At 39.6% G+C, this 16,090-nt stretch overlaps 1 protein-coding gene across 1 annotated transcript in view; it reads right to left on the reverse strand.

The window, feature by feature from the left end:
- Positions 1 to 10,713, reverse strand: part of MAP3K7CL (MAP3K7 C-terminal like) — a gene marked incomplete at both ends in the record, with an annotated part of 45,126 nt that extends 34,413 nt beyond the window's left edge. Inside the window, one exon of the mRNA XM_080696349.1 lies at positions 10,644 to 10,713. Within this exon, the coding sequence (XP_080552475.1) occupies positions 10,644 to 10,713 (70 nt within the window). The remainder of the gene's footprint in view (positions 1 to 10,643) is intronic.
- Positions 10,714 to 16,090: the final 5,377 nt, after the last annotated feature.

A 16,090-nucleotide genomic window follows, 5' to 3' on the forward strand; every position in this document is an offset into this window, starting at 1 on the left:
TCTTTATAGACAAAAGCAAACATATTACAAATTAACTTCACTGCCATGCCCTTAATTTTTTGTTATTGTTTTATATAAAAGGGGTGAAAACTTCATCAGAGCCAGACCAGGTCTGAAAAAGTGTTTGAGAACCTATAAGTGAAACAATATATTTTTTACATATTTATACTTTTGTTTTTTTTACTGGTGCATTGTAATCAACATCTTATCTTAGTGAAGTTTATGGTGATCGAGGCACACGGTATGCACGCTGTACTCACTGAGCCTCCCCTCAGCTCCTGCCCTATTACCTCATCCCCCTCCTTCCCAGGGTGAGCACAGTGATTTACCTTGATAATGCATATGTACATCCTTTCCATTGAGATGTTTCCTTCTTCCCCCTCCCATCTCCCTCAGATAGGTCTCCTTCTTCATTCAGCTAAGGTTCCTCCTCCTCTGTCTGGGGTGTCTTCTATGTCCCAATTTCTCCCTAGTTCCACATATTAGGGAGAACTTTTCACTTAGGCACAAGAAATTTTAATGATTGTGTTAAACTGAAGAGCTTTTGTGCAGCAAAGGAAACTATCAAGAACCTCAAGAGAAGCTGGGCGTGGTGGTGATCGCTTGTAATCCCAGTACTTGGGAGGCTAAGACAGGAGGATCTGGGTTCACAGATAGCCTCAGCTACTTAGTGAGACCCTTTGCTACTCAATGAGACCCTGCTTCAAAATAAAGAATAAAAATAGGGCTGGGGCATAGCTCGGAGGTAGAGTGCCCCTGGGTTCCAATCCCAGTACTGCCCAAAACAGAAGACGAAGAACCTCAAGAGAGAGCTGGCAGAATGGGAGATTTTTGCCAACTGCTTCTCCAATAGAGGACTAATATCTAGAATATAGAGAACTCAAGAAACAATATCTTAATTGGCTAATATCTTGGTTTGACTTTGAGATCAATTATCTTCTCTTCCCGTTCTGCTCACCGTAGACATAACTGGGGCCTCGGTTGGAAATTCTAAATCTTTGCTAAGGAAAAAAAGAGTTTACATTTCTGCACAGAGGAGGAAACCTCAGGAAAAGTAGCCACGCTCACAAGATGTTGCCACACCCACCCCACTTCTCAACCGGAATACAAAATGCATCCTGCCCGGGGTCTTCTATTTCCTGCAGTTGAAGCCAGTCAGAGGCAGCTTCATACACATGTGCCCTGCACAGTCACACAGAGCCCTTCCCCCGGGAGTCTCTGCACTGGTTTTAATGCTCTGCTGGAGTGCCTGGAATTTTCTTATCAATTTTTGAATAAGGAAAGTTTGGTATGGTGGCACACACCTATCATCCCAGTACTTGGGAGGGTGAAACAAAAGGACTGCAGGTTCAAGGAGAGCCTGACAGCTTATCAAGACTCTGTTTTAAAATAAAAAGTAAAACAAGGCTGGGGGTGTGGCTCAGAGGTAGAATGCTGCTGAGTACAACCCTCAGCCCTGCAAATACCAATAATAATGATAAAATTCGAATAAGGAGCTCTGGATTTTCATCTTGCTCAGTGCCCCTTAAGGTATGGCTCTTGTCATATCCGTAGGATGACCTCAACCTCTGAGGGCTGGTGTTTTAGACACTGTCCTGCAAAGCACCAGGGACAAACCAACACTTCAGAGGCCAGAAGACTTAGGCAGTGGCTTCAGTGCTGAGGATTAAATGAAAACCCCTAGGACTCAATTATCTGTGAGGACTTCTAATCACTAAAAACTTGGCCAATAGGAACAACTCTCAGTAGGACAGATCTGTATAAGAATTTTAAATTGATTAATTAGTGAATATAAGCTTTGTTAACTAGTGAATATGAGCAATTAATATAATTTCTTTGAGACTCCATTTACTTTTACATAAAAGGTCTTGAGCTGTTTCATTTCAAAGCTAAGTTGAGACTCATATTTTATGTCTAGAAATAAAATAAGTCATATAAGACTATCAATACACATTTCTAATACATCAAAAAACTTTTTAAAATTTTCTAGACACTTAGATTCTTGTTAGATCATCACGTGCTTTTGAGCCACATCAAAAGCTTTATAAACCTTTGCTTTCTGATTATTAAACACTAGAGATGTGAATTCTTTAATACACATTGGGTTTTCAGGTCCATAAAATAAAAGTACAGCTGTGGAGATGGTTATGTATGTGAATACAGATATAGATAAAAGTAGAGATTTAATATAATACCCAGCAGATTGTCAATTCTTCATAATTAACAAATACCATGTTATTCTAATTGGTATCCCCGAGTTATTAGACAAACAAGATCATGTATCAGTAGACTTAATTATAAAAGACTTGATTCATCATGCTTTATGTTTCTTAAAAATAATCATATATTCCCCATAGCCTTTGTTCAGACCACTAGACTTACTTAGCTTATAATATAATCTTCCCAAAACATATACTACAAGAAGAGTCTGTTGGACATCTAGTTGACCCTGCATTCATAAGTTTCACATGCAGAGTCTGGCGGGTGCAGATGCTTGGAGAGAGTTTAAGATGGCACTGAGTGCCGTTTTTCCATAATGCAACCTTTAACAAGCTACCAGGGATTTGAAATTTGTCTTTTTACTTATGACTGAGTGGATATGCAAAAGAAAAAAAAAACACTGAAGTAAAAAAGTAAACTTCAACATTCATTTATAGTTCAGATGTAAATGAGTTTTTCCAGAGTCTTCAAAGGATTAAGAAGCTAGAGAAAAGAAAATACCAGAAACAGTTGGGCTCTGAAGAAGGAAGAGAAAATAACCCCAAAGTCAGAAAAAGTTGAAGGAAGGGGGACAATGATAAGAGGCTCTACATCTGTATCACAGTTCTGTTGAAAGCCAGTTTTGTACATGTATACAAAAGACAGTCACACCCTTCCCAGCTTTGGAAATATAGAGAGAGAGAGCTTTAAGATATAATCATCTTTTCTAGCCTATCATCAGAGTTCTTCATGAAGCAATACTTAGCTTGGTAGAGTCAAGGATGACTCTTTCAGCTACTCCACAGAATTCCCAATGCCACACAAAAACACCCTGATATATGCATTGTTTAAAAGAGACATCAGTGAAATGGATCTGAGTTTTTTACATTTTTGTGCTTTTATTGATGCATCATAATATAATTATTTATATTTATATTTATATTTTTGTGCTTTTATTGGTGCATCATAATGTAAATAATTATATTTATATTTTTGTGCTTTTATTGGTGCATCATAATGTAAATAATTATTGACAGTGACATACATGCACACGCTCTTGGTGCCCCCTCCCCGTTTTCCTCCCTCCCAATATGGAGTACCCAGACTGATTTTGGTATATATTCATATGTATACACACAGTCTATGGTAGTATTTCTGTTAATGAACCTAAGCCTTTTTTCACCCCTACCCTTATCTCTCCCTGCCTCCCTTGAACTTTCTCCTCATGGATCTGAGATTTTTAAACTAAATGTCATAGGATAAATTTGGCCCAAATATGAAAATTCTAATAGCTTGGAAGAATTTTTTACAAATAAAATGTCACCAGTGTCAGCTTAGTCTGACACTGGTATCCTTGACTCTTTGTAAATAAAAAATTTAAAAAGAAGAAAGAAACTCCAAAAGTCTAAACGAGAGTGTGCTAGATTTTAGCTCAGCTAAAGAAAATTCTCAAGTGCTTAACATAAAATTTAATGTCCATCCAACTCTTAAATCATCTTTAATTAGAAAAGGATCAGTTATTCTCTAATTACCCAAGAGGTTAAATTCATATTTCTCTTCTCTACACATTATTTATTTGTAAACTAACTCCATGAAGGGCCAAGTTTAGGAAAGTATCTCTTAAGAATTCCTAGTTTGGAAGTAATACCCATTATATCATTAGCCTATGAAAAAAAGACATCTCTACTTCTAGGAATTATGGCTAGCTAAGGATTGCTTCATGAAGAACTCTGATAGTAGGGTAGAAAAGATGATTATATCTTAAAGAGCTACATATTTTTTTCTCTAAAACTTTGCTTCCTTAATAAGGCCCCTGGAAGTTCATGGCCTATTTGAAGTCTTGTAGCCATTCAGCTATCAAATAACAGACCAACTCCCCATCCACTGAGGCCATTCTGCCCGTCACCAAGCCCTATCAACTCTTCCTTCAAAATGAACTCTGAATTCAAACCCTTGCCATTCTGAAATACAGGCTCTAATCACTTGTAATTGTCCCATTATAAAACACCTCTTCCATTCTCTCATCTTTCCACATTCTGGATTGTTCCACAAATTTTTACCATTTTTATATTAATCGCTTGCTTAAGAACTTTTGAAACTCGCTTGCTTCTGATAAGTGCAACCCATTCACTGAACACTGAGGATTTGCTCAGGAACTCCAGTGTATTACTAGAAATTACACAGAAATATGTTTCTATGTTAGGCCTCTAGCACATCTGGCTCAAGGCAGGACTAGGTAGAAATCATGAGCCAGGCATGGAGGCCTACGCCTATAATTCCAGTCTGGGAGGCTGAGACAGGACAATGGCAAGTTTGAGGCCAGCCACAGAAACTTAGTAAGACCCCGTTTCAAAATTTTTTTAAAGAATGAAAGAAAGCCGGGCGTGGTGGCACACGCTTGTAATCCCCGCACTTGGGAGGCAGAGACAGGAAGATCACGCTGGTTCGAGGCCAGCCTCGCTGGCTTAAGAGACCCTGTTTCCAAATAAAAACATATAAAATAGGTCTGGGAGTGAAGCCTGGAGGTAGAAGGGTTTCCAGGAACCCCAGTACCACCAAAAAAAAAAAAAAAATGAAAGAAAGAGTGAGAAAGAGAGGAAGGAAGAAGGAAGGAAGAAAGGGAGGGAGGGAGGGAGGGAAGAAGTTACTCCATAGAGCAGACTTCTCCAATTGACTAAAGTTTTCACATTTTCTGAGCATACCATGCTCTTTTTGACTCTTAGGTTTTGCCCATGTTTTCTGTTTGGAGAGAATAGGAAGACAAATGGTTAAAAAGTATGTAGCTCCCTCTTTTGTATGTAGTATCCAAAAATGACATCCTTCCTGCCTTGCCTTTCTATAACCTACCTGTCCTTAAGCCTGGTTGTATTATCACCTCTTCCGAGAAGCTATTACCAATGACTCTGGGTGACACAGACTTTTCTCCAAGTCTTTTCACTTATAGGGTCTGTGGGAGGGGCCATGTGTACCCCACTCGCACATTCCACCAGCTTTGGCAGAGTGCAGAGACATAGGAGCTAAACAAAGGTCAGTTGATGATCAGTTCACTAACTAGATAACTAGTCCCTAAATAACTGCAGGTCAGTTGCTCTATAAAATCTACCTGGACATCAAGGAGATGCATGAGATGTAGGAGACCCACAACTGCTTCGTGCATTTGCCTTAACTCTCAAAATCAATTATCACAATTACAGGGAAAAATTGAGTGCTTAATTTGCGTCAAGTAATTTGCAACATACTTTACCTATAAGTCATTGTTTTATTCCTACAACAGCCCTGTGAGTTACTACTCTAAAAATCTTATGAGAAACTGAATTCCACCAAGACTGAATGACTCATCTAAGATCACACAAATATTGATGAACGTGAATCTGGAAATCATGCTTTTCTAACTCCAAAGCCCTACCTCCTTAACTTCTCCACTAAAACATCTCAGGAATATGTACACACACTGAAAAGAAAAAAGAAAAAAAAAGTCCAAAAATGAACAGCTAAAGGAAACTAGCACTAGACTAGGCTTATAAGAAGTGCATCATATTAGCTGGGTGTGGCTGCACCAGCTTGTAATCCTAATACTTGAAATTCTGAGACAGGAGGATCGTAGACTCAAAACCAGCCTCCGCAATTTAGTGATACCCTCACCCTCAGCAATTTAGAAAGATCCTGTTTAAGAAAAATGACAAAGTAGAACTAGGGATGTGGCTCAGATGTAGAAAACCCCTGGGTTTGATCTATAGCACAAAGAAAGAAAAGAGAGAGAGAGAGAGAGAGAGAGAGAGAGAGAGAGAGAGAGAGATTGGTTCACAAAGATTTTTTTCTTAAACTCAACAATAATAAATGAAACAATATGAGATTATTTTCCAAACTTCTGAGCTTCCCCCATTTACTATGAAAGCCTAGGATATTTCCCTTTGTTTTCCCCCTAACTGTGTGGTCTGCAGGCCATGTGCACTGGCATTCAGAAGGCATGCACGGCTTGCATGATGGCAAGTGTTGCTCTGTGTGACGCCCAACCTGCTCCTTACTCAAGAATTCAGGGGGAGTGGCCCAGATATCTGCACAGTGTCTCCTTGTGTTCTTGTAATTTCATGGGCATGGAAAAGTTCAGAGTTCCGGACCCTGACTAGTACATAAAATTTTGCATTTATGACATGCTGGGAGGGGGCTTTCTTTTTCTTCATAAAGACAATAATGAACCTCTTGAATTAGAATATACAAAAATAGGCCCTTTGAACACATGTTTTGATGTGTGCTTTCAGGTAATTAATCAGGACAGACCGAGAAATGCTGAGTTCCCGACCCTTGTCTTTGATTCTTCAGGTAGGTACCCTTTCTAGACACAGGCAGACACATTCATCATAAGATTAAAATAATTATTTTAAGACTTCATAAGCTTCTTTTGTAGGAATAGAGGGTATGCATTATTTAAATTATTACCCCCTTTTGAAACTATTATGAAATACAAATTTTGCTGGGTGTGGTGGCACATGCCTATAATTCTAGTACCTGGGAGGCTGAGCCAGTACAATGCATGTTTTAGGCCAATCTTAGAAACCTGAGGAGACTCCCAGCAACTTAATAAGACTCTGCTTCAAAATAAAGTAAAAGGTTGGTGGGTATAGCTTAGAGAGAGAATGCCCCTGGGTTCAATTCTCAGTACCAAAAAAGTAAAAATAAATAAATTTCAAAAGTGGGTATTGATTGATTGATTGAGTGAGTGAGTGAGTGATACTGGGGATTGAACCCAGGGACGTTTTATTTTGAAACAGGGTTTTTTGCTGAAAGCCTTCTAAATTGGTGAGACTGGCCTTGAATTGTACTCCTCCTTTCTGAGCCTCCCAAGTACTGGTATTACTGGTATACACAACCGCATCCAGAAAAAGTAGGTATTCTTGAAACATTTAAGAGAAGGGAAAGAGACTAGAACAATGAAATTTATTATTATTATTATTATTATTATTATTATTATTATTATTATTATTATTGTGGTACAGGGGTTCCTGGAAGCCCTTCTACCTCCAGGCTACACTCCCAGACCTATTTTATACTTTTTTATTTGGAAACAGGGTCTCTTAAGCCAGCAAGGCTGGCTTCGAACCTGCGCAATCCTCCTGTCTCCACCTCCCAAGCGCGGGGATTACAAGCGTGCGCCACCACGCCCGGCTGAAATTTAATTTCATTGATGAAAAACATTCAAGAGCTCCCAGTCAGGGACAAAGAAAGTTTAAAGGTGGTGGCAAATAAATTACAAATTGTACATCTTGTACTTCAAGGGAGAATTTAATTACACAGTCCCAACACCAAGATTCAGCCTCTATGGCTCTTCCTTATTACAGGGCATTTATTTGTCTGGTCTGAAATGATGATGTAATTATATTGCTTGAGATGAGCAAGCTTTGAGTACTGAAGTTTCATTGTAAGGCTGTTGGTCACAACAGAATTTGTTCTTCTCATATGGGACATGAGCAGAAGAAATCATATACCTCCTTCAAACGTGGATTGTGATGCCAAACTATGGAACCTGCCTAGGTGCCCGTCAACAAACAAATGGATTATGCAATTCTGGCATATGTACACAATGGAATTTTAGTCAGCCATAAAGAGAACGCAATCATGTCATTTGCAGGAAAATGAATGAAAATCAAGAATAATATGTTGAGATTAGCCAGTCACAGAAAGTAGAGGACCTTATGTTTTCACTCATATGTAGAAACTTGAGAAAAACTGGGAAACAAAGAGGATTTAAGTTTTTGTTTTTTTTTAAAAAGAGGGGGAAACACTAGTGGAATTGGGGAAGGGGATTTAGGGAGGGAGGTCGGGAGAAGAAGGGGGAGATTTGATGATGGAATACTTAAATAATCCTTTGTTTATACATGAAGTTATCTGTATCGGTATAAATACTATCTGAGTTTAGATCCATGGGGAGGCAGGAGCGGGGAAGGACCCAGAGGGAAACATAAAATGAATGCTGTGTGCATGTGTATCTGTCACTCTGAGCCTCACTATGATGTGTAACTACAGAAGCAATTCCTCAATAAAAAAGAAAGAAAAGCCTGGATTTGGGGTTTGCACATGTAGGTCTTAAGAGCTAATAGTTACCTGTATACTGACAATTCCTTGAAATCTTGGATTTATGAAATTCATTAAAATCTGACAGGGCTTTTCTTTGACTATTTAGAGAAGTAATAGAGAATATTGAGGAGAATTTGAACGTGTGGATCTAAGGAACTGAGTTTAGGTCATAATTCCATTACTTAGTAACAGAGAGGTCTCTGGGCCCCAATATTTGTTTTAAGGACCAAAAGTAGTGTGTGAATTCATAACACAAAATAGAAATGCAATTGATGACATCTGTCATTTCTTTATTGGGATAGATTGGTTTTCCTATTGGGAGAATTTCTCTTCACCAGGGTCTAGCAGAATGTCCCATTAGTGGAAATATAGTATAACAGCAAGTCATGGGAAGAATGCTGGAAAAATGAATCAGAAAGAGTTAATTCTTCAACTGAGTGTGATGGTGCACTCCTATAATCCCAGTGCTTGGGAGGCCGAGACAGGAAGACTGCAAATTCAAGACCAGCATCAGCAATTTAGCAAGACTCTCAGCAACCTAGCAAGACCCTGTTCCAAAACAAAAATAAGATAGCTTGGGAGTATAGCTCAGAGGTAGGGTGCCCCTGGGTTAAATCTCCAATAACAGAAAAGAGAAAAGAAGAAAGAAAGAAAGAAAGAAAGAGAGAGAGAGAGAGAGAGAAAGAAAGAGAGAGAGAGAGAGAGAGAGAGAGAGAGAGAAAGAAAGGGAAAGAAAGAAGAAAGGAAAAGAAAGAAGGAAAGAAAGAAAGGAGAAAGGAAGAGAAGGAAGGAAAGAAAGAAAGAAAAAGAAAGAAGGAAAGAGAGAAAGAAAGAAAAGAAAGAAAGGAGAAAGGAAGAGAAAGAAGGAAAGAAGGAAGGAAAGAAAGAAAGGAAAAAAGAAGGAAAGAGAGAAAGAAAGAAAAGAAAGAAAGGAGAAAGGAAGAGAAAGAAGGAAAGAAGGAAGGAAAGGAAGAAAGGAAGAAAAGAAAGAAAGAAAGAAAGAGAAAGAAAAGGAAAGAAAGAAGAAAGGAAAAGAAAGAAGGAAAGAAAGGAGAAAGGAAGAGAAAGAAGGAAAGAAGGAAGGAAAGAAAGGAAAAGAAAGAAGGAAAGAGAGAAAGAAAGAAAAGAAAGAAAGGAGAAAGGAAGAGAAAGAAGGAAAGAAGGAAGGAAAGAAAGAAAGGAAAAAAAGAAGGAAAGAGAAAGAAAGAAAAGAAAGAAAGGAGAAAGGAAGAGAAAGAAGGAAAGAAGGAAGGAAAGGAAGAAAGGAAGAAAAGAAAGAAAGAAAGAAAGAAAGAAAGAAAGAAAGAAAGAAAGAAAAGAAAGAAAGAGGAAAGAAAAGAAAAAACTAGTTAAGGCTTCATCTCTTCCTACTCTGGAATACATCCTCCACTGGGGCCCACACAATCCAGGAAGCTCCATGGTAGATGTGTCTCCAACATAACCACCTGCTGTGGTAACCCTGAGCCTGCATTAGTTGTGTCTCATCAGAAACCTCAGAGCCTAGCTCCTTGCTGCACATTATTTTAGAAGAACCCTGCCCCTTTTCAGTCATTAATTTCTAAAGCATCCCCCCTGCATGGGATGGATTGGAAGAAGGGAAAGAGAGATGAGAATATGAATCAATCCTCAGAAGACCCAAGGTTTAAATGGTAATGTTGTTTGAGCTTGTGATTTCTACAGATGACATTAAACTAAGAGCAATGGCAGCCACTGACAGAAGAGAGCCCTGCCTTCCTTTCCTTGCTCTGACCTCCCACCACATGAGGTTCCTTGCTTAAAGTTGGTGCAACTTAATATGTGTGTTAAGAGGTCATCAAGGGGAGCCATGACGAAGAGCTCTAAGTACAGCAACCTCACCTCAGACTTTACTATTTTGAGAGGGCCTGCCTCACCTGCCCCATTCATTTCTCTAGCCAAGGTCTGTTTATTTAGCCGGAAGTGTGGGAACATCAACAAAAAACCAGCATTTCGAACTTAGGCTTCAACACATGCTGCTGGAACTGGGACAGGGATATTTTTATATTACCTAACCAACTGCCAGCTCTTAACAAACGTTTCCTCCTGCAGTTTTAACAATGACACACTTTGCTATCCTTAGGAGTTGTTATAACTCCATGCAAATCTTATTCTAAAAGAAAGCTGAAAGAGGGGAAAGAAAAAAGAAAAAGAAGAAATGAATTAAAACAACCTAATCAAGGTGGAGAAAGACATCGCCAGAGGTATTTCTGGAAGCCATGATCTCGCAAGGCAGGATGCACTGCGATATCCTTGACCATTGTCAGGTCATGCAAACATGGGATTTTAAGCATCCTTTGTGGAGTCAGAGAGGAGTAGGGGAGGTGGGGTGTCCTTTCCCCCAAATCACAGCATACCTGAGGCATCATTGAGGCTAAAGGCGATGCGTACTGGCTTATCCGCAGGCACCCTGGCCGTGCTGATCATGTGGGCACCTGAGGCCCGGTCTTCTCCTGGGTCTTCCAGCTGCAAGGAAAAGAGAAAGACGCTGTCACACTCCCCATTCATTGTGCGTCCGAATACTCAGAGACCCTCTGAAATAAATAGGCAAGGTGGCAAGCCTTCTTTTCCTCCATCCACGTATTCCCTTGCCCCATTGAAACAAAAACTTTTCCCCCGCTTATATGAAAGTAACTTTGGCAATATACATCTAGAATGAATGAAATCTGGCAAAAACTTCTACCTACCTAACTTTTCCACTGTTCCTTCACACTGGCCAGCTCAATCCTATTTTTCAAGGTCACATAGTGTGTTATTTTTAAGTGATGGGGGATAAAAACAAATTATAGTCTTAATAGGTATCAGACAATTTCAGAGTAGGATACCCTTTCATGCTCAAAGGGCTAAATTAAAACTGAATTATTAATCTTGGAATGGAAAAGAATGAATAGCACGGGATTGTTTAAAGAATGCCAAAGACCATTTTAAAGTAGACTTCAATTATATTGTGACTATTATATGCTTTAAATATCTGATTAACTAAAATCTGTCAAACATTTCTACCTGAGGTTTTAGCGCTTGACAGTATATGACAGAAGGAAAAGATGAAACTTAAAAACAACTTATTGGTATTCTACTCTACCTGTTAAATTAGCATTGAATTAATCAACAGAATGAATGGGAAAACATCTCAAATAAAAGAATAAAAAGGCAACAATGCATAGATAGTTCTGTCTCACAAGAGATTTTAGCCCAAATACACTTTAACCAAGGTATTTGATAAGTAGTGTTCAAAGGGATTAGGAAAATATATCATTCTAAGTATGTGATATCTTTGTTATTTATATATATATTTAACTTCTCTATTTTTGGTCCTGTTTCCACTAAACCTTTGAGTCTGCTTCTCATGTGGATAGCAAAACAAGAAATTGCAATGATATTTTAAGGAAAATGTCTCTAAAAATGGAAAAATATAAATAACCTCTTTAGCCATCCTTAGTGAGATTCTGGGAACTGCTGTAGTGGGACATTTTCTCATAGCAAGGTTTTTGACTCTTTCCCATAACTTTTCTACATCTAAAAATAGTGTTCGGGACACTGCACTTTGCTTTTCCAATTATTTATATAGCCAGAATAAATGCATATATAAATGTACACTTAGACATTCAGAATCATCTTACCCATTATATAGAAAAGGCAACCTACAGCTGGGTGTGGGGTGGCGCACGCTTGTAATCCCCGCACTTGGGAGGCGGAAACAGGAGGATCGCGCAGGTTCGAAGCCAGCCTCGCTGGCTTAAGAGACCCTGTTTCCAAATTAAAATATAAAAAATAGGTATCTGGGAGTATAACCCGGAGGTAGAAGGGTTTCCAGGAACCCCAGTACCACAAAAAAAAAAAAACCAGAAAAAAGAAAAGGGAACCTACTTATGTTAAACGCTTAGAATAGTTTAAGAGAAAAACCAGCAACTGTTTATGATCCAGTTAGAATCATATTGGGCCCATTCATTCAGCACTACAAACAGTGATGTGTAATTAAGCACTCTACTCTCATGCCATGTAACCCTAAAATAGAAAGAAATGATAGCCTGAAATATTTCAGAAAAAGGTAATATAAAATTGCTGTGTCCTGACTCAGAATTTATTTTATCTGAACTCTTACACACTTCTATGTTGTTTCTTCTGCTTAGGATTAAGCACTCTGTTAGCCACCTATTTCTGGAAAAATAGTATAGACTGTCTCAAACTTAACAAAACAATCAAAACCCCCCCAGAGTTATAGTTAAGAGGAAAAGTCTCACTGCTACACATCATACAATCCCAAACCACGTTCTCATAACATCTTAGGGTAGAAATCTTTGGGTAAATCTCCCATCACTCTCCATCAAGAAATAAAGCACAAGAGGTAGAAATTTGTCTTTAGAATTGTGTAAACAGATCTCTGGTCCGGTTTCCAGCTATAGAAAACAGAATTGACAAACACAGCTAACTACAACCCTTCCCCTCGGCGCAATGGAAAACATCTGTATGCCCCAGAAAGGATGGTGTGTCCAGGTTGGGTGGATCTGGAGTTCCACACGGCATTGACTGTAAGCACCCCTGAACAACTTACCTTTTCATGACACCTCCGGGGAACACAGACCACAGGCTCCTTCTCTCCGCTGTAAGGCTATAACAGAGCTTTGGTTAAGTTGCCGGTGCTCTGAGCATTTAGTTTGTTTCCCACACCTGTCGCCTTACCTCACTTAGTTGAGTGTCTGCACTTGTGTAATCCGGGGCCAGCCTCTGCCTTGGCCGGCCACTGCCTTTGTGGAGTAGAGATTCAGCAAGAGACCCAGCTGCACCTGCTGCATAGCAGACACTGACAATCTGAGGAGCGGGGACAGCTGGCAGGGCGGCACGCTGCTACCTGCTCTGCCCCAGACCCCAGCGTCCCACGGGACCTCCCGGTTCCGCTTCCCTCCACAAACTCTCACTCCTTCCCCTGCCTCTCCAATAGCCAGGATGTTGTCATGTTTCTAGAAAAAGCAAGAGCACAAGAAAACCCTCCTCCTGTCAGAGGCATTGATAAACAGCAAGTTGTGGAGAGTCCAAATGTTTTAATTCATTAGTCCTGGCAAACCTAAAATACAAACAGACTTGCTTCACAAGACAGGAATGTCTTCAGCGTGACCCAATCCGGTGTCTGTGTCTATTCCAGCAAACTGGCAAAGATAGCATGACTGTAGTCAGCAAAAATGCCGGCTGCCCCAATCAGCTCAGCCAGACGCGGCCAACTTGGACGGGCCACAAGACGACTCCCAGATGATAGCAGCGATGATCCCGGTTAAGAACGTGAGGTTTGAGGTTGAGCCCGTGTTGTGCTTGATGACTTGATCTGTTCTACAAATGCAACCAACCAACCGCAAAAGGAGTCAATGGGAAATGGGAATGGAGCATTAGTGTGTGGCAACTTTTTCACAACTAACTTGGATGCCAAGATTATTTAAAACTAGTTGGACCGTGATTTTAAGGTTAAATGATTAAAAACAAACACTGTTAAGAGAAGGCAAAGACAAGCCATAGACCAAAAGAAAATATTTGTAGAACACACATTAGATAAAGGACGGCTATGCAAAGCTTACAAACAGATGTTAAAATCAACAATAGCCAAGCAAACAAGCCAGTCGAAAAAATGGGCAAAAGATCTGAACAGCTAACTTACCAAAGAAGATATACAGACAACAAGTAAACCTATGAAAACATGATCAACTTCATATTTCACACGAGAAATGCAAGTAATGAAGTTTTACTCTGCCATAAAGAAGAACAAAATTATGTCATTTGCAGGGAAATGGATGGAACTAGAGAATATTATGGTAAGTGCTAACAATCCATCTATGAAAGTCAAGGGTCATATGTTTTCTCTCATCTGTGGATGCTAAGAGAAAAATAGGAATCCAAAGGGCCATCAGTCAAGTGAGGAGAAAAATAGTAAAATAGTGGAAAAGGATTGGAGAAGGGAAATGGAGAAGAGAAAAAATAGGACGGAGGAAGGGAACAGTTCAAATAAGCTTTTATCCATACAAGATTTTACTACCAATCTCACTAACATATGCAGCAGAAGAATGGGAAAGGCAGGGGTAGGAATGCAGAGGAAAATACACCAAGTCATATGTGCAAGCATATTTTCATCACTTTGAATATCATTATGATGTACATGGTGGCGCACGCTTGTAATCCCAGCATTTGGGAAGCTGAGACCGGAGGATCGCAGTTCGTGGACAGCCTCGGCTACTTAGTGAGGCCCTCCGCAACTTGGTGAGACCCTGTTTCAAAATAAAGAATAAAAAAATAGGATAGGGGATGTAGCTCAGAGGTAGAATGCCCCTGGGTTCTATCCCCAGACCTGCAAAATATAAAAAGTATTAAAAAAAAAACCAACAATGGTATACCATTACTCACCTATTGAATGACCTGAATCCAAAATATTGACATCAAATGTGGGTAAAAATGTGGAAAAATGGGAAGCTGCATGTAATTGTAGTATTAAATGCAACCTGGTACAGCCTCTTTAAGAAGATAATTTAACAGTTCCTCACACACTAAACACACTCCTACCATTTACCCATATAAACTGGAAAATAATGTCCATGCAAAAACCTGCATGCAGAAATTTATTGCAGTTTTATTCAAAATTGTCAAAACTGTGAAGCAGCCCAAATGCCCTTCAACTAGTGAGTAGAGCTGGGTGTGGTGGCGCACGCTTGTGATCCCAGCATTTGGGAGGCCGAGACTGGAGGATCGCAGTTCGCAGACAGCCTCAGCAACTCCGTGAGGCCCTCTGCAACTCAGTGAGACCCGGTTTCAAAATAAAGAACAAAAAATAGGACAGGGGTGTAGCTTGGAGGTCGAATGTCCCTGAGCTACATCCCCAGAACTGCAAAAAAAAAAAAAAAAAAAAAACCCAAAAAACTGGTGAGTAGACACACAGACTGTAGCTCATGCAGACAGTGGAGTATTACTCAGAGTTAAAAAGAAATGAGCCACTGGGCCACTAATATGCTGAGCGCATATTAGTAAGTGACAGAGGATGATCTGTGAAGGTCGCATACTGTATGACTCCAACTATATGACATTCCAGCCATGGAAATACTAACAAGATCAGTGGTTTCCTGGGGTTTGGGGAGAGAGATGTGAGGAATGAATGAGTAAATGAAGCAGATTATAAGACGGGAAAATTATTCCATATGATACAATAATGTAGATGCCGGTCATTACGGATTTATCGAGACCCATGGAACTTACCTAAGATGGACCCTCATTTAAACTGTGGTGTTCAGGTAATGACACTATATCAGTATTGGCTCTTGTAACCAATGCAAGACACCAATTCATGATACTGATGATGTGTTGATAATAAGGAGAAATTAGGAGTGAGACAAATGAATATCTGGAAAGTATGCTTTTTTGTTCATTTTCCTGTAAGCCTAAAACTTCTCGAAAATATTATCCAAAACTTCTCAAAAACATTAAATAAACAAATACAAAAGGGCTTAGTGTGTTAAGGCCTTATGTATTTTTCTAAGGCCTTTTGTATTTTTCCATCACTATGACTAAAATACGTGATGTAAACAACTTAGAGGATAGGAGATTATTTTGGCTCACGGTCCCACGTGTTTCAGTCCATGGTCTATTGGCTCCAGGATGCTTTGGGCCTGTGATCGGGCAGAACATCATGGCGAGAGAGAAGGAAGCTGCTCAGCTCATGGAAAGCAGAGAGTGAGACTGGAGGCAGGCACTAGGGACAAGATAAACCTTTTAGAACACACCTTCAGTGGCCAATCCTTCCAACTAGGTCCCACCTCCCAATAATCCACTTAAA

This window comes from Muscardinus avellanarius, assembly GCF_963383645.1.
Source record: "Muscardinus avellanarius genome assembly, chromosome: 5".
NCBI classification, from domain to species: Eukaryota; Metazoa; Chordata; class Mammalia; order Rodentia; family Gliridae; genus Muscardinus; species Muscardinus avellanarius.